At 42.1% G+C, this 19,277-nt stretch overlaps 1 protein-coding gene across 2 annotated transcripts in view; it reads right to left on the bottom strand.

Annotated features, from left to right (window-relative positions):
• Positions 1-1,127: 1,127 nt before the first annotated feature.
• NWD2 (NACHT and WD repeat domain containing 2) overlaps positions 1,128-19,277 on the bottom strand; it is a 57,899-nt gene continuing 39,749 nt past the window's right edge. For both annotated transcript variants that reach the window (XM_083630046.1, XM_083630045.1), the window contains exons 4-7: positions 14,533-14,736; positions 10,732-10,876; positions 9,402-9,991; positions 1,128-6,536 (exon numbers count right to left, since the gene is read on the bottom strand). In XM_083630046.1, coding sequence (XP_083486172.1) covers positions 2,598-6,536; positions 9,402-9,991; positions 10,732-10,876; positions 14,533-14,670 — 4,812 coding nt within the window. In that variant the 5' untranslated portion in view covers positions 14,671-14,736 and the 3' untranslated portion in view covers positions 1,128-2,597. The remainder of the gene's footprint in view (positions 6,537-9,401; positions 9,992-10,731; positions 10,877-14,532; positions 14,737-19,277) is intronic.

Here is a 19,277-nt window from a genome sequence, read left to right as displayed (position 1 = left end):
CATTCCACAGCTCCATTAAACTGCCTACAACAGACACCCTGATCCTAAATTCTTGGCTCCATTGATCTGCTGCTTACACCAACTCAATGCCCCTGTAATGCTAACTCTGTGTTTCAGTTTGCTGAACATTGTGCTGGTGTTATTGCTTATCATATAAGCACTTGCAGCAAAATCGTTGGGCTGGTTCTCACTTGCATGTACACTGTCTGACCCCGCGTCACTTGACAATTCAGCACTTGATGAATCTCGGTGGAATGTGTGAAGTATCTGGATTGAAAAATACTGAGTCTGAGTTGTCGTTGAGTGGGAGACACAAATGGTCTGCCTGTGATGAATCTGTGGTTGTAGTCAATTAGTGACACAAATGTTACAGATAGGTAGCCGTGTTGGTCTGCCATAGTCAAAACAAAATTTTTTTTTCCTTCCAGTAGCACCTTAAAGACCAACTAAGTTAGTTCTTGGTGTGAGCTTTCGTGTGCATGCACGAAAGTTCTTCAGTGTATCTGAAGAAGTGTGCATGCACACGAAAGCTCACACCAAGAACTAACTTAGTTGGTCTTTAAGGTGCTACTGGAAGGAAAATTTTTTTTTGTTTTGACACAAATGTGGGACTCAACACCCAGGGCTGGGTTATTTGATATTTAGAGATGGATATTCTACTACAAAATGCTGCCTGGCAGGAATGGCTCATGCGTGTGCTATTTAGCTCTCACACTTTAAAATACATATGAGCTGTGATTAGGCCTCGATGAGGCCCCCACTCTCTCACACAAGCACATACACAAGCCATTCAGGCTTAGGCAGCTCATGTAGTTTGCATCTCCCATAAGAAGTGTGAAAAATTGGCCACTACCTTCCAAGCACTGTATTTTTCGCTCTATAAGATGTACCAGACCATAAGACGCACCTAGTTTTTGGAGGAGGAAAACAAGAAAAAAAATATTCTGAATCTCAGAAGTCAGAACAAGAGGGATCGCTGTGCAGCGAAAGCAGCAATGCCTCTTGCTGTTCTGGCTTCTGGGATAGCTGCGCAGCCTGCATTCGCTCCATAAGACACACACACATTTCCCCTTACTTTTTAGGAGGGAAAAAGTGAGTCTTATAGAGCAAAAAATACGGTACTTTCCCCTTAATAGAGCTGTGGATTGGGGCGTCAGAATGTATGTAGCTCATTTCTGGGTTCAACTGAGTGAGCCAAGCAATCAGAAAAAAAGAAGGGAATCCCCACAACTTCTGCCTTGAAATTGATAAAGTTCTATAAAAAGGCCATGAACAGTCCTACAGCAGGAAGTGAAGAGGCATAAATACTCTATATAGAAGTAAGAAATTCATTAGAAAGTCGAACAGGAAAGACCCCTTTGGGGCAGCCAGAATCTCGCCCCCCCCCCAGCACATACAGAAGCGCAATGTGAGTCCCAGAGTATTTGGTCATCTGATCTGTGTTTCACACAGGGAAGAACAGGAATGATAGTAAGGCAAACACTACGAGAATCAAGAGCGACACACACAGCATTTCTGAATGCTTCCTGTTCAGACTTCTGCAAGGAGTATTTGGGACAACAGAACTAATGATACCATTTTTTTTGACAGCAAAAGATATAATGGAACAGGGTGGGTGGGTTTGACTCTTAATGCCCTTTTTCGTTGAAAATGTTATTTTATACACAGTACTAAAATACAGTGTGAAAGAGACAGAAAACAACACAATTTCAGGAGTAAAGTTCCTTTCTTACATGATCTAGCAGTTCCTATGATTTGTAATAGAAAAACTTGAATAGAAGTCCAAACGTAGAAATTTTGTAACTTTCAGTTTGTTATTATGACTGATTTGTTGTGTTACATGTGCCTATTTTTGATCTGTAGGTTATCAGGGTTGTAGCCAACCAAAGTTGTACTCAGAGCAGACCCACTGAAATTAATGGACCTACGTCCATTAGTTTTAATGGGTTTACTGTGTGTATTACTAGTACTGGACACAATGCTCAGCTTCTCTGTTCTTTCTGTACAATGGGCGCAATCCAAGCAAAGTGAAGTCTCACTGATTTTAGTGCGAGCAATTGCTATGAAGCATTTGACCCGAATGAAATCAGCAAGACCCTGGAGTTCTGTTTACTGACTGAACTGTGCTTGCCCCCATTTCCCCCCATAATACAAATAGCTACTATTTCAAAAGCTTACAGAATGCATCCGGACTGACATGTGACATTGTCATTTGCACCATCAGAAGGATAAAATTCTTTTTTTTTTTTTTTTTTGCACATGATAGTAATTCGAAGTAGCCAGAGATTTAGGCTTATGCCCACCTGGATTTAAAATTTTTTGAACCACCTCATTCCAATATGAAATGTAGTTTCATTTCTTGTTAGAAAGCTTTACAACATTTTCTTCCTCCAACATTTTAGGTTGGCATAATAAATGATATTGCTAGAAATTTTCACTCAAGGCATTGCAGGAAGCCTTATATCTGAACATTTTTTTCTAAACTCTGCAGCCACTAATTAAACTTGCTTTAAATTTGCTCTTTCCTGATTTGTTGGTAGTAAAATATAAATGGGAGAAGCAGAGATTTGTTGAACTAGTTTCTTATTAATTTATGATCAATTGTCAGGGGTGAACCCGTGGCTCCTGCAATCTATGGCAGAGCACACTTTGTCATAGCAATAGTTGTGTTTTTTGGTTGGAGTTGCCTCACCTGCCTCGGGGTCTGTCACCGTGATAGGACTGTCCCTTGCAAACACCTCTGTAGACTCCCTCCATATACAGTCTGCCGTCACCTTGAAATTATAATTGTGACACTTCGGTCTAATCACTTGTGTTGCATTGCTGAAAATCTGTCGGCTATTTGAAGTAGCAATTTTAATTTTCAGCGCTGCATCCACTCGATCCACTACAGTATAAGTGCCTATGCTTCCATCATCAAAACCTACAATGATGTTCAAATGCCTCTGGGAAAGAGCAAGGAAAGTTGGTGTTTTGTAAAGGGAACAAGCACCAATGTTTTTGCCATCTGCTAGTCTCATTACAATCAAGATAGAGATTGCACCATTATCATCATCCTCTTCACCAGTGCGAAAACAAATGTATACAAGGTAGCGGCCATCCCGAGACAGCTTCTGCCTCCAGATGATACCGGAAGCATGGACAACGCGAAGTTTGCCACTGTGAAGATCAAGGACGTTGATATTCTCATCGCCGCGGGATATGATGCCCAGTTTTCCATTGGGTGATATTTCAAAATCTTCCAAAGTCTTCAAGAAAGTGTTGGGCAGTTGCACACGTCTACAAATTACTTCTTCAGTAAGACTCCAGATGTTTACAGTTTCAGTAGATGTTATGAAGACTACAATATCGGGGCAATCTGGGATCAGTTTAATATCGACGATGGCAATGCCATCATCGCAACAGAACTTCTTGGTTATACTCCCTGTCCACAAACTCACTGCCAAGACTTTATTTTTTGTCATTCCAACTACAAATGTGTTAGCGGTAGTTATAAATGCATTCTGTAAGGCTACAAGAATATTGCAAACTCTGTGGCCTGTTGCTAGTCTCCAAACTCTTGATGCGTTTTGCTCACAGAGGGAGACGACAAACTGATCGTTGTGTGTTATCAAGAGCTGACATATCTTTTGTCCGTTGATACGGAACAGATTTTCACCCGAACCAGTGTGCCATACATACTGGCTGCATTTATCATCAGAAGTAATCATCAGATCACCAGTGGAAGTCAGCACACAGTTTTCAACAATGCTTTCATGCTTAAATACAGCTTCAATGAACCCCGTGCCAAAATTCCACTTATGTATAGTTTCAGACCCATCGAGTGTATAAATCACTTCACCCCGAGCAGACAATACCAATCTTTGAATTGGCTTGCCTGTTTTGTCAATGTTGGACATAGCAGTTATGATATCTATATCCCATACAGAAAGGACACCACTGGTAGATAAGGATAGCAGCATGTTATGATGGTTGGATTTAATTAATCTGACTATGTTTCCTGAGATTTCCTGTAAGCTGGCCATGCACTGCCCCGTGTCTCTCCTCCAAACAAAAATGGCAGAGGTATTTTCAATGGAAGCAACAATACAGTCACCATTTTTGGACAGTACAGCTGATACAAATCGCTCGTTATGTTTCGCTCTAAACTTTTCAACTATTTTCCACATGGCTGTGTCAAGAAGTTCTATATTGAGGGCCTTACATATTAAAATTGCACTTTGATCTTCAGCCAGTTCAAAGCTGACAAAGTCACTGTCCCCTCTCTTGCAATCAAAGTCATCTGTTAGCTGGGGGTTGGCGACATCCTCCGTGTTCCAAATCGAAAGACCACCTTCGCTGTCCACCATCACCATTTCTTGAGCTGTATCTAGGACAAGAAGGAACTTGACAAAGCCACCGGAAAACTCAGAGGTCACAGTGGCCAGCTTGTCCCCGCTACCTAAATGGAATATAGACGCTGTATTCAAGTACTGTCCGCAGAAAGCATACATTCCATCTGGGGAACACTGGACACAAGTCACTTCATACCAGCAATGGAACTGATAAAGTGGCCAGCCATAAAGTAGATCGATCACCGTAACATCTTTGCTAGCTTCCAGCCAAGACAGTGCATGGTTTACTGACAACGTAAATCCATTTATAAAACTAGAACCTACACCAATCCCACCGTGTTTTGATCCCTTAATCTCTACCTCAGACAGAAGGCAGGAATTTAGGTTGTCATAAATCAAGAGCGTGTTCTTTGTTGTGGCCACCACAAGGTATTTTTCATCACTTGTAAGCTTCATGCCCAATATCACTGACTGAGCTGTTGTAATTTGCCTCAGTAGCTGGCGGGTCTCCACATCCCAGGTACTGATGGAGCCGTTTTCTAGAGCCACAATGACCGTATTTGGATTAAAAGTGGGCAGGATTTCTGTCACTTGAGTGCAACTGGAGGACAAAGGCAATCTCTCGGGGCTGTAAGTCACATCCATAGAGGAATGCAATGGAACAATGGAGCAATATTTAGGGCCATCTTTGTCACATTCCAGAAGAAGCTGCCTCAGTTTCGGCAAGGAGCTCGCAACTGGGAGAAGCCTCTGTTGCAATTCAGCGGAGAGAGTCCCTGGGTATTTCATCACTTTGTATTTTATAGCACGGAGCGTGGTTGCAAGGAACTTCAGCTCTTTTTCTTGTGAGTAGTTATAGGCCAACTCCACATCAGAGAGGGCTTTGTCAAACTGCCCAATTTTGATCATGGTGTACAGCCAACTGAAGTTCATAATGACACCGTACAACATGTCATCTGTTTTCCCACATCGTGTGAGGTGGTGCAGAAGCTCTGTCATTTTCCTGTGGTTGACAAAAAAGATGTCAGGCTCCAAAGGGTTGCACTGGAATACCCAAGGCTGATCAGGTGACTGCCTATCGAAATTTGTCTGGTCCATGATGTGCCTCTCGTCATCATTCATGCTCCGGCTGTCGCTGTCAAGGCAACCATTCAGATATTGATCTTCACTGTAAAGAGATTTCCTTCTGCCTCCTGACCAAACACCCAGAAAATACTCTGCCATCACGGTATGCATTTCGTGAACGTCTTCTTCGTTGTGAAGATACATCTTTTGGGCTATAAGTTGCAGGTGCCTGTTTGCCCAAACTAGTAGCGTAACGTTTTTTACTTGCCTTTCTATCAGGTATCCCGTTAGTCCTTCTTTCAGCTTTGCAATGTAGATGTAAGGTACCCTCAGAGGGTTGTGTTGCCTGATGCTTTCATTTAATTCAAACATAACTGTGTTGTCAAGTGCTAAAATGTCTTCCAGTTCCATTTCACTCAGACCAGATTTTGCCATGGTGATGTAGCCAAGGGCTCGTGACAAAAGCCTTGGCCCACAGCTGGTCTCTAGAGACCAGAACATCTGCTCTATGCTATCGTGAACAGTAACACAGAGAGAAGACTCATCAACATCCTTGTGAGATCTCCAGTTTCGGACTTCTCGGAAGGTTAGATTTACAAACATGGGCAGTGTGCATTTGGAAAAAGCTTCGTTGACATAAATTTGTTGGCCTGATGTTACTTTTCTCTTGACTTGGAGCAGCTGCTGCTTGAGAACTTGACTACACATCTTCCTGTCCCTAGGAGTCAATTCAATATAGTTATCATCGTCGTGTATAAGGCACCTCAGTTTTTGCAGTATTCCATGTTTGTTCGGCAGTGTTGACAAAATGATTCGGACCGAACGGGGCAGATGAACAGGGAGCCACCATAACTTTCTAGCATCATCGTTATCCGAAAGCTGCTCTAGAGCATCGAATATCAGAACCAGAGGTCTATGAAATGAAGACTCATTCAAAAGGTTTATAAACAAGTCCCGAAGGTCGTGGATTTTTTTGGGGTAGCTTTGTACGAGGCATCGGTAGTTAATTGCTAACTGCTCACAAATACTTTGAAGGAGGTTCCTAAGATCTGTACTCATCTCTGTGGATCCCAAAAACCTTATAACTACCACAGGGTCAGATTCTGGTCCCATTTCTTCCTTTAGCCAAGCATGAGCCTACAAATGCAGAAGTATAAATAGATTAATATGTGGACTAGCAGAGCTAATGCAAATCAAACAATAAAGAAAGAACAATAAAAATGTGACAGACATAAAGCAGGTCCACTCTGTTTTATGAACAAATATAAAGTAGTACAGATTGAAGGGTAATATCCAACTAAATCATATTCATCCAGTGAAGTCAATGACTAACTTAAGCCCATTGATTCAAATGGATCTGTTCTGAGTATGACTTAGTTGGCTACTACTACTACTAATTTTATTATTTACACCCCGCCCATCTGGCTGGGTTTCCCCAGTCACTCTGGGCGGCTCCCAACAGAGGACTAAAAACAGAATAAAACTTCAAACATTAAAAACTTCCCTAAACAGGGCTGCCTTCAGATGTCTTCTAAAAGTCAGCTAGTTATTTATTTCCTTGACATCTGGTGGGAGGGTGTTCCACAGGGCAGGCGCCACTACTGAGAAGGCCCTCTGCCTGGTTCCGTAACCTCACTTCTCACAGTGAGGGAACCGCCAGAAAGCTCTCAGAGCAGGACCTCAGTGTCTGGAGTGAACGATGGCTGTGGAAACGCTCCACCCTTAGGTTGCAATCCTAACCCTATTTGCCTGGGAGTGGGCCTCAGTGAATTTAGAAGGACTTACTTTTGATTCAAGGTATGCTGTAAGTCTGTGTTGGGGTTTTCCACTCTACTATGGAAGTAGATGCTACACAGCTAACTACCAAGCGTGTCATGGCTCTGTCCCTAGTACTTCAACCTTGTCAGCACCTTCTTACTTTCCCTACCGATAACTTTGGAAGCCATAACCCACCATTTGGCTGGCCCACTGAGCAGGTGAACAAAGTTGGGTGCTGGAGACTGCAAACCCGATTATTATTCTATTCTGTGATACTCAAATGAGCGACCGCAATATTGCAAGGATTATTGTATAAGTCTGCAGGTCGCTATTGCTAATTAATTACATCATGTGGCTTTCTCTTTTATTCTCTTTTTAATAAATGGGAAAGTCAGAGATGTATTAATTTTTTCTGGACATTCTATACAAGACCTTTGTATGAATTCATGTTTGGCCAGTGTAAATTGTAGCAACTAAGCAGGACCTTAGGGCTTCACTGAATGGCAGGTTCTACATGGATCCTACTGAAGTAGTCATGTTGAAAATAGTGGGTTGGATCCATTTACTCATGCAGATATATATAATTTTTAGGAAAGATAACCAAGTGGTGGTAGAACATTAGAGTTAAGGTATGTGGTTATTTCTGGGGTGGAAGATTCACCTTCCTCAAATTTCACATTATAAAAAATGGGAAAAATATCCTTATGTGCTACAAAATGATTTCCATAAAGCCTCGACTTTACTATATTGTGCAAGGTTATTTTAGGTCAGGAAAGCTGAGAAGGAAAATCACTTTGTGGTGCTACTTCCACCACACAATTGACTAGCATTTACTGTATTTTTCGCTCTATAAGACGCACCAGACCACAAGACGCACCTAGTTTTTAGAGGAGGAAAACAAGAAAAAAACTATTCTGAATCTCAGAAGCCAGAACAGCAAGAGGGATCGCTGCGCAGTGAAAGCAGCAATCCCTCTTGCTGTTCTGGCTTCTGGGATAGCTGCGCAGCCTGCATTTGCTCCATAAGACGCACACACATTTCCCCTTACTTTTTAGGAGGGGAAAAGTGAGTCTTATAGAGCAAAAAATACGGTACTTCTTAACAGTATTTATAGGTTGCCCTGTGGCAAAAAAAACCCCAAACCCCTTAGGGTGGCTCATAAGAAGAAATAAAACCATTTAGAATTAAACAACAATAAATCTAAAGATACAATACAGATAAAAACATTATGTTTTTACCTATATATTTTCCCTGAAACACTACCTGCCCCCAATGCTAACCATTCCACCAGAATGATTTCAGGAGCCTGTCCACAGTGACAAATGTTGCATGGGAACCAGTCTTCTATCACTGTTGCATATGGCAAGTCATTAAATGTGCTGCTAACAATTCAAGAGCAATACTGTTTGCAATGGAAGTGTAATTCTTGCACATTTAATGAAGTGAGTGTATGGCTGCCTAGCTGGATTTTATTTTTTCTTATCTGCTGTGGCCTGAGCAGGTACTCAGTTCAACAGCGGAGGAAGTCTATACATGCATCTCCCTCACAAGAAATTGATGGATCACAGCATGCCAGCAATTTTAATGCCTGCAATAGAAAATCAGGGGGGTTTCTCAGTGATGAGAAAAATAATGGCCCATAGGTTTTCCTGAAAAACAATTTCAATGAAAGCCATGGTGGACAGTTGGATATTCCTAGGTAAACGTTCAGTTCACAATGTTAAGGCATAAGAAGCCAGCATATTACTTTATGTGAACTGACTGGGGGTCCTAGAACACGCTCAAGAATTTTCTGTGCCAGATGAGCACATACTCAGGGGTTTCTTGGTGCAGAAAGAATAGTATTAAAAGAAGGGCAATTTGCCAAACTGCTGGATATTATATATGGGATGAAATGTACCCCTTCTTCAAAAAGATGTAAAGAAAGCAAATATGTCTTTACAAAACATACTTTTATTTTTTAGCAAAATGAAGAATGTGGTCACTAAAATAATCCACCCACCCTCAGAACTTCAGAGCATAGGAAAAAGACGCATAGGAAATTGACGAATTTATGCAGCTGCAATTTTTGTACCAATCTGCTCTAAGAATAGGAAACACAGTGGGAGTCTTTAGGAGCATCTATAATGATAGCTTGTCATAAAAATATGGGTTTATAGATGTACACAAATTAAAACATAGTATTTTTGCTGTTAAATTTACAGCAGCAAAATAAATACACATAGGTGTTTGCGTGTGTTTTACCTTCTTTGCCACTTCCGCTAATAAAAATGTTTTTCCAGTGCATGGTCCTCCATATATGACAAGAGGGTTAATGTGGCCCATTTTCCTAGGTAGAATGTATTTGTGCATAATATTCCTAGCATCACATCTGTACTCATAGAATGACGAGTAGGTTCTACATAGTGAGGAATGTTGAAGGACTTCATCATACAGCCAGTCTGTCTCTATGTCAAAATTCTGTTGCACGGTTGCCTGGATTATATCCACCATGTCTTCATAGAACTGTTTGCCAAGCCCTTCAATATAGTGGTTCTCCACTTCTTGGGTGTAACCATGTTTGATGTCGCAATGAGTGACAGAGGTGTAGACTCTCAAATTCGATGAAGCAACAATGGTAGGAACAAATTCATCCCTGAGTTTGATGAGTTTCTCCAGCGCTTCCGGGTCCCGCAGAAACTTTCCGCCCGTATGAAACACGTCCATGTATTTCTCCATCTCGGGAACTTTAACAAAACGTTCTATGTTTGCAATCTTCCGAATGTAGCAAACGCACTTCTTCAGGAAAGCTGGAGTTTGTTTTCCTAAGGCGAAATCAAATTCATCTTCGATAGCTGGGAGGGGAACAAAAGAGCAAAGAGGAAATCTAAAGTCCCAGCAAAACAGAATGAAAAGTGCTCGGTCGCATTCAACACTGAAGCAGACCACCTAAGCTTCCTCCAACCCTTCCCTTATATTCTGTTGCTGGTGACAAGGTTCCACAAGGGAGGAATCGATGCACTTTGTATTCTCTGCATTGCCTTCTCTGTCTCTTGGTCGCTCAGCGCCATGACCAAGAGACAGAAGCTAGGCATGGTCATAGTCAATTAATAACTACACACAATTATTACAGTCAAGGGACACGGGTGGCGCTGTGGGTTAAACCACAGAGCCTAAGACTTGCTGATCAGAAGGTCAGCGGTTCGAATCCCTGTGACGGGGTGAGCTCCTGTTGCTCGGTCCCTGCCAACCTAGCAGTTTGAAAGCACATCAAAGTGCAAGTAGATAAATAGGTAGCGCTCCGGTGGGAAGGTAAGCAGCGTTTCTGTGTGCTGCTCTGGTTCGCCAGAAGTGGCTTAGTCATGCTGGCCACATGACCCGGAAGCTGTACGCCGGCTCCCTCGGCCAATAAAGCGAGATGAGCGCCGCAACCCCAGAGTTGGCCACGACTGGACCTAATGGTCAGGGGTCCCTTTACCTTTACCTATTACAATCAAAATAAAAGGAAAATGTTTCCTTTTTTGCATGTACTTGGCTGATCACAGAAATATATGTATGGCCATCTGTACCCTGCATGCCTGAATTCAATGTTTACCAGAGGAAAGATATCTCTTTGCTTGACTGTGTTTCATTTTCCCCTTTTCATAAAGCATCTTCACAGCTGTCTTAATCATCATCTTAATCTCTTCTGATATCTCCTGCCATTTGCTGTCACTGACAGGGTTCGAAGATGCTTCCATCTTTAAAACAACAACAAAAACAAATAGTTAATTAAAGATGTAGATGCCAGCATCGATTTCTTCACCAACCACCAGGGTTGCATTTAAGAGATCAGGCAACAATAGCTAAAATAACATAGCAAAGACGAAGTTCCCCCATAGTCAGACATTTCTCATTTTTCCTTATTTCCAGGAATGCCTGGAATAGATGGGGCTTACACCATGAAGGATAGGTAATGAGGAGTATAACACCTACTGAAAATAAGGAAAGTCTCATTACAGAGCTGGTCTGTACATCCATATCCCTAACAAGATTACTGCAACATCAAGTGACAAACTGAATGTTATAATTGGGTATCAGATACTCTAGAGAGAACTGTGATATAATATTTCAGGCAGAACTTTCATGCTACTTCATGTCACCTGATATGCAGTGCATTTCAATGGAGTCAGTTCATACATTTAGCTGCTGTTTATCAAAGCTGAGTCTACACACACTTCCAGTTCAGAATTCTAGCTCAGCATGAGGTGAAAGGGGTAACAGTCCCACTTCTGTCCACACACATTGAAGACTCTCTCACATTAAAAAATTACAGAAAATAAAGGCTAACAAAGCAGGGGGAAATGTTCTAGGTTAGCCCATTCCCTGCTGTGGGAGTTTTCTGTTTTCAGAAAAGCAATGCAAATTTCTCCCTCAGCCACTTTGGGTTTGAAGTGGCCCTATCTATTCTGCTGCACACATAGATCAATCAATGTACAGAAACCGAGTTATGTACATGCAAATTTGAGCAAGACTTATGATTAGAGAGTGATAGGTGTGTGAGGCTTAACAGCACACAATAAATTACTACCACGTATTATCATAAAATTGCACAATAACACTGTTTTAATGGAAGGAGTGAAAACCCAGTCTTCTATCTCGCACATTAAAATCAACATTGCATAAAAACCCTTATATCTGGCTAGTTTATGTATCTAATGTCATACAGTGTTATTCAAAATACATCTATATTCAGCACAGACTTCAAGGGGGATTGCAAAGTAATGCACAATTTCAGCAAACTTAAGAAATGTGAAAAAGAATAAAACATCTGGATAAAAAACCAGTAACAAACATAGCTGTAACATTCTTCTTCTTTTTTTAAAGCAACAAAATTTATAAGTCCAAAATAACAGATGTGGGGAACCTCAGGTCAGGAGGTCAAATATGACCCCCCCATAAAAGATATAAAAATCGTAATCCTAGTTGTTATATCAAGGAGTCCAATTCATAAATTGTGCAGCATCCCTGTACTCTCTATGCCTGAAAAAGAATCAGAGGCCTCCGTGTACTGGGCTTCTGTTTCAGACCTTAAATCTCCTGTAGCAGCTCCAGGGGCGCCAACTTGCCCCCCACATTGAGGGGGTGCGGTCAGGTGACGTGTCACATGACATGGCACATGATGCGTCATGTGATGCCACCCAGATGATTGTGGCAGAGGGCAACCTCTGTGCTTGTTTGTCCCAGCCACCACCTGGCTCCTGGGCTGCCAGGTGGAAGCTGGGGCGTCTGGTGGGTGGTGGCCCCCTAAATATTGAGGTGCTGCTGCTCTCTGCCCCAAAATATTGGGGGAACTGAAGCCTCCTCCACCCCCTATACTTGGCGCCGCTGAGCAGCTCAAAAGCCTGACATCTCCGTATTAATCAAACTTAACCAGGTTAACTCTTGTTTCAATACAGTCATTCATGGATAAAACGAAAAAAATATAAAAGAAAGCTGCTTTTGTCTTTGTCTAACAACTGAACAAGTTTGAAATCAGTTTGAAGTTCAAGGGGATTTAGTTTGGCACAGTGTTATCGCCCTTTGAACCTATTAGTTTACAGATTTCAACTCTGCTAGGAGCTGTGGACAACTTTAGGGAGGGATCCCGTTCTGCTTTACAAATGTATCTTGACTCTGTAGCTGAATAAGAGGATAATTCATTCTCATGAAACGTTGGCTGCTCTGCTGAGTGCCAGGAAGAATGCCAACCCCGGGATGGTGTGCATGTTTCTGTGTGTGCTATGGACTCTTGCCAGCTGAGAGCTGGATTGCAATCAACGATTTATTTTGCTCAACAGCCGCTAGGTATGAATGTCTCCCTATCTCTTCAAACCAGTGCAGTGTTTGAACTTTTTATTCAAGGGTGGTCTGACTTGGGCTGTTGAACTGCACTCACAGCTCCTGGCCAGCGAACCGATGCAGAAACAGATGGAGGAATAAGATGGAGATGTAACAGTAATAGAAGCTAGATCGTGATAACAGAAGGGCCTTTGAGAGGTCTGTTTAAGCATAAGTCTACACAGTAAGTTTACCAATTTGCCGTATTTTTCGCTCCATAGGCGCACCTGACCATAGGGCGCACCTAGTTTTCAGAGGGGAAATCAAGGAAAAAAATATGATTCCCCCCCCCCAGCTCTGGGAGCAGCGGACAGGCTGCACGCAGCCTGTGCGCTTCTCCCAGACCTTCTCCCTGCTTTTGCGGGAGGTGGGGGAATTCCCCCATCTCCCGCAAAAGCCCACAGGAGGGAGAAGGGACTGACTCAGCCAGTCAGTCCCTTCTCCCTCCTTGGGGAAAAGCCCCCAAGAGCGGCACGCTCTTTAAAGGCTGCGCGGCTCCTGCGGGCTTTTCTATGAGGTGGGGGAATTCACTCTGAAGGCTTGTGGATAGCTGCCTGAAGCCCCCGGAGCACAGCAGCAGTTCTGCGCTCCGGGGGCTTCAGCAAAAGCAACGCGAAGCCTCCGAAACACAGGGGGAGCTCTCCCTCTGCGCTTCCGAGGCTTCGCATTGCTATCGCTGAAGCCAAGGAGCCTGCATTCGCTCCATAGGATGCACACACATTTCCCCTTCATTTTTGGAGGGGAAAAAGTGTGTCCTATAGAGCGACAAATACGGTAACTGCCACAACTTTCTCAATGAAAACCTGAGAACTGTAGGATGTTGCGAGTTCTGTTAGAGACCTCTAGTTTCCTTGCACTCCTACAATTCCAACAGATTCTTGAAGAGATTTGCAGAGTTCGCATAACACGGCAAACCTCCTGGTCCCTTCCAACTCCACAATTCTATGATTCTATGAAAAAAAATATGATTGCTAAGTCATAGGCCAAACCTTGTGTTATGTACTGAGTTGAATAGGATCCAAAATGCAGCAGTTTGATTGGTCTTAGAACAATAGGATTCAGAATGCAGCAGTCTGATTGGTCCTAGAACAATGCAGCAGTATGATTGGTCCGCAGGAGCCACCCAATCCAGCTCCAGGTGGAAGTGAATCCACAACCTGATTGGCCTACAGGAGAATTCCGGAATTAGCCAATCACGTGCAGCCCATTGTGTAAATAATCTATATAAAGCAGATATTGTGGGGGAACTTCCATTCCTCCTCACCACTATGAGCTGAATAAAGAGCATGAAATCCACTCTCGATTCTGAGTATATTTCACCTTGCTTCACACATTGTGAATTGTTTGGAGCAAAATAGACGATCCCTAGTTTGGAAGCAATACTAAGCCATGCAGTTTGTTCCTCCTGCTCACACCGGGGAATAAGTAAAGCAGAGGTCATCTCCATAACTGTGGTAAATTGTTAACTATAGTCAACTATGACATCCAATGACTATGAAACAAATGAAAACCAATACATTTCAGGAAGGCGATTTACCATGTTGGGATTGTTCCTTGGCATTTCAAATTTTGGTTTGAGGTAATACATCGGTGGCACGGAGTTCTCGTCTCTGCAATACCACTCTTCCAAAATCTTTGTTTCCAGCTTTGCCTCGATAGCAGCATCCAGAATCATTTCAAATTCAGATGCTTCCACTTCTCCTGGGATTCGGATGCTTCCATATTTTTCTCCCAAAAGGCCCTGTGGATGTGCAAGACAAAGTAGAGTTTAGTAACAAAGCTAAAGACATATTAAAGGATGTCTGAGTTACCTAGTTTGTGCAAGTCTTGCTTGCTATGAAGATACTGTTGCCCATTGGGGAGGAAAAAACGCTTTGTGGTGTTCTGTTCTGTATGCTATAGTGTTAAGGTTTAGTCTTATTATAAGTGCAGTTATACCTCGGGTTACAGACGCTTCAGGTTGTGTTTTTTCAAGTTATGGACCCACCGAAACCCGGAAGTACCAGAACGGGTTACTTCCGGGTTTCGGGGGTCACACATGTGCAGAAGTGCTAAATTTCACCTTGCGCATGCGCTGCGGGTTGCAAACGTGCATCTCGCATGGATCACATTCGCAACCCGAGTGTCCACTGTACAGTGGTACCTCGGGTTACATATGCTTCAGGTTACAGATTCCGATAACCCAGAAATAGTGCTTCAGGTTAAGAACTTTGCTTCAGGATGAGAACAGAAATTGTGCTCCAGCGGTGCGGCAGCAGCAGGAGGCCCCATTAGCTAAAATGGTGCTTCAGGTTAAGAACAATTTCAGGTTAAGTACGGACCTCTGGAATGAATTAAGTACTTAACCTGAGGTACCACTGGATTGTTGCAATCCTGAATGTATTGGATTTGTGACCATTATGCTCATTTGCCTTCAGTAGCAAGTAAAGCTCTGCTGGATGAAGTACAATTTCCTCTGGTCTATTTTTTGGGGAACTCGGCATCATGTTCATGCAAACTGACAGATACAGGCCTGGTTTGCACATTATGCTAAACTAAACCATGGCTAGAATGAACAAACCATGGCACAACGTGAGTGTGCTGCTACTTTGCTTCTCTTTGGTTGTTGGTCCTCCTCCCTCCCTGCAGTAAAGATGTATCAATAAAATTTAATAACAGACTGTTGCTATCGTTTAAAGCAGTGTTGTAAATAGCAATTGGGCTGCTTGCGTGTGGTAAGAAGAGACCAAGAAGGGAAGCTTTACAGGACAATTTTTCTACATAACGAAGGTAGGTAACTGGTGATTCTCTCGCGCACCTTCAATACTAGGTCACATCACACTAGATAATAATTTAAAACAAACCATGGCTTAAAACGAACAAGCTGTGTGATGAAGTTCCCACACTGAAATTCCCACACTTCTCTAAAGCTCCCACAGTGCTCCTCTTCTAGTTCTGCTACATCACAGATGAAACAGGCTAGAAGATGATTGTCATGCTGTCCAAACCTGGGATCATGCTTTGTTTTCTCCAAACCACAGGTGGTAAGCTACGAACAAACCTTGCTTACCATCTGTGGTATTGTCAGGGAACTGCCATCGGCTCAGAGGCGAGAGACAGAGGGGGAGTTGTGTTACAGGGAGCCTCTGGAAATCTTGCGAACCAGTTCCTCTTCCAGCGAGGAGGAAAGCCCCACCTCCAGTGGAGAAGAGGGGCAGGAACCAGAGGATGCTAGAAAGAGCCTTAACACCGCGACTGAGCAAGCCAGAGAGGCGGGAAGCACACCCCTGCCATTGCCCGTCATGCGCAGTAGTTTGAGGCGCAAGGAGGGGCGGCAAAGGCTGGGGGTGATGAAACTTTTATGTTGGGGGAGGTTCAAGAACAGACCACTCCCGGATTCTGCTAGCGATTGAGCCAGACATGAACTTTTGATGCTCTTCACTGTAAATAGTTTGCACCGAAATAAAGCCTGTAAAAAACAGGTCAGAGTCCTGCCTGGTTACTCTCGAGCAACTGACAGGTATGTTTGGAGGAAGCAAGCCATGCGCCTGAGCTCAAATGACATGGAAGCCATCCTCTGGTTTGTTTTGGTAGCAGAGAAAGTGGGTGCTGTGGGAACTTTTAAGCACTGTGCGTTAGCACATTGCTTGTTCCCATAAGCCCCATAGCTTGCTTTAAACCACGCCACTGTATTTTTACCTACCCCCTGCAACCTGGCGCCATTTGAATTTCTGTCTGCCGCTTAAAATCACAGACTTTTGGTTAGTTGGGAAAATGGCAAGTAATGGGAAGCAGGTACTTCTGACTTAAACAGCCAAAGCTAATAACTACTAAATCTACTTACCTATCTACTTACATTTTAAAAGGCACTATTAAACAACACAGTGAATACATAAAAGTTGAATTCGCAAGGATTTCTGAAAAGTGCCTCTTTGTCTTCTGGAAAAGTCAAACTGAAATAATTTAAAGTGCTAAGATTTTAAGCTGAAAACCATTGTTCAAAGCAATTAAAGCTAAATTACTGGGGAGCTTGAAATGACAATAGAAGTGGAATCTGAAGGCGCTTCCAGATTGTCAGTATTTTGGGGAAGGGATTCAAGGGTATAACCAGGAAATTTGTGAATTAAGATGGATTAAGGTGCTCTGTTGCCGCAGAACAAAAAATACACTTAAAAAATAATAATCGACTTTTTGTGGTTAGGAAAGTGACAGGGAAACACACAGATACTCCACAAGTACCGCATTTTTCGCTCTATAAGACGCACCAGACCACAAGACGCGTTTAGTTTTTGGAGGAGGAAAACAAGAAAAAAAATATTCTGAATCTCAGAAGCCAGAACAGCAAGAGGGATCACTGCGAAGTGAAAGCAGCAATCCCTCTTGCTGTTCTGGCTTCTGGGATAGCTGCGCAGCCTGAATTTGCTCCGTAAGACGCACACACATTTCCCCATACTTTTTAGGAGGGAAAAAGTGAGTCTTATAGAGCAAAAAATACAGTAAATCAGGATGCATGCTCTTTGCAATGTAACTTCCCCACAAACAATTCCAAAGGAATGCTCAATAAATAGGTAGTCTGGATGAGCCCCAAGAAGGCTTTTCATCCTGAGGTGCTTTAATATCCCGGGTGAGTCATGATGTTGATGAAAAGCACCACACATACTCTACAGACTTTGAGGTAGATTATCTTCCTAATTTATACGCAGATAATAGTAGCCCCTCTTGACTTGATTCCTGTACAGTTGATTATTAATGAGCGTAATCAAAGGGGAAAGTGGGACTACAAACAACTTAGCTCCCAAAATAAAACCTGCCACAAATGTTCCTGACAGCGAAGTGAAACCAGAGCAGAATAAGGTTCAAATCTTCCAGTCACGCACGGAAAAGTAATTTATAAAAATAATGGAAACAATCCCACGTAGAATTTCTTTTTATTGAGTAACTGCCACCAAGTCAGTGGCACTTACTTCTGCGTAAACATGCAGGATTCAGTAGTAAGAATAGCGGTGTAAGGAGAGCCAGATATTTCAAATCTGACAACCCTTTGGTTTCAGATAGTACATAGGTAGAGTCTAAAGAGCCTGGGACACAAATTTTCACAGCCCTCTAGCCGCTATGGTGGATCATTTACCAGAAGTAATGTATTTAGCGTTAACTCTGGAAGTGTATAGAGCAAAATATACATCAGGAGGCTTAGTTTGGTCAGAATCGAGTATACATTTCCAGTATTTAACATAATGAGCAGATTGGCCCTTAAACAAATTTTAAAAATTCCAGCAATCACACATGGAACTAGCATATCATATTGAGCCACTAGATGGCATTCTATTAGAACTAGTTGATTTTTAGAAATTAAAAAGAAAAAAATCATATTCAAAGACAGTAGGAATGTCTAAAAGCTGTTATGCAAATAATTACAAATTCTTATTTATCTCAGCAACTGAGTTATTGAGGTGAAAAGGAAATGAGTTTCTTTCTTTTTAAACCAATTTATTATATTTTTATCTCAGCATTCCTTCAAGAAATTCCAACACAACTTATGAGGTGGGTTATTGTGGGCGAACGTCATCAGTCCAAATTCAACTACTAAGTTTCATGATGGAGTAGGGATTTGAACATTCCATCCACTACCACACTAATTTTAAAAACATAAACATCATGGGAAAATGTTCCCACTGAACTACTGAAGTAGTTTTTCTTATAGAAGGTTTATAATATAAGCTTTATAGGCCACCCTTGCGCAGCTTCTAGAGTGGTTTACAAAAGCAGGATGGAATATGCAAATAACACATAGAATCAACATGTTAAAAAGAAAAGTACATTCTCTAGCCATTGAAAAACTTGAGGAAATAAAAGGTATTTTCTTAGCTGGTTTGAAACCACCTGTAGCAAAAGCAGATGTTTCAAATACTGCCAAAGATTTGTTTAGAAGAAGAAGAAAAGTTTTGGATTTTAACAAGCTGAACTTGGAGAACATTACGCACAGTGACCAAATTTTACAAGTATCTAGAGTCTGTTGAGAACACAATGCAGATCCCCCACTCTTCCCTTTTCTATTCCTTTTGTTTCTTGTCTGTTCCACTGCAACCAGCTAGCAGGGATTTATTTTCATTTTCATTGTTTAGCATTCAGAACATCATTTAGCAGTTTATAAGTAATAGTAATGGTTTTACAGAAATTCAATTTTTGACTTTTAATTTTTCAGCTCCCCTCCCTAAAAAACAAAACACACCAGTGTATATTTCTGCTTTGTCATAGTCTGGAACAAACAATGGTCATGATTCGGAAAACAGCTGCACTGACTCT

The sequence above is a fragment of the Podarcis filfolensis genome, assembly GCF_964270895.1.
Source record: "Podarcis filfolensis genome assembly, chromosome: 9".
NCBI classification, from domain to species: Eukaryota; Metazoa; Chordata; class Lepidosauria; order Squamata; family Lacertidae; genus Podarcis; species Podarcis filfolensis.
This window is presented reverse-complemented; position numbering and strand designations above follow the sequence as displayed.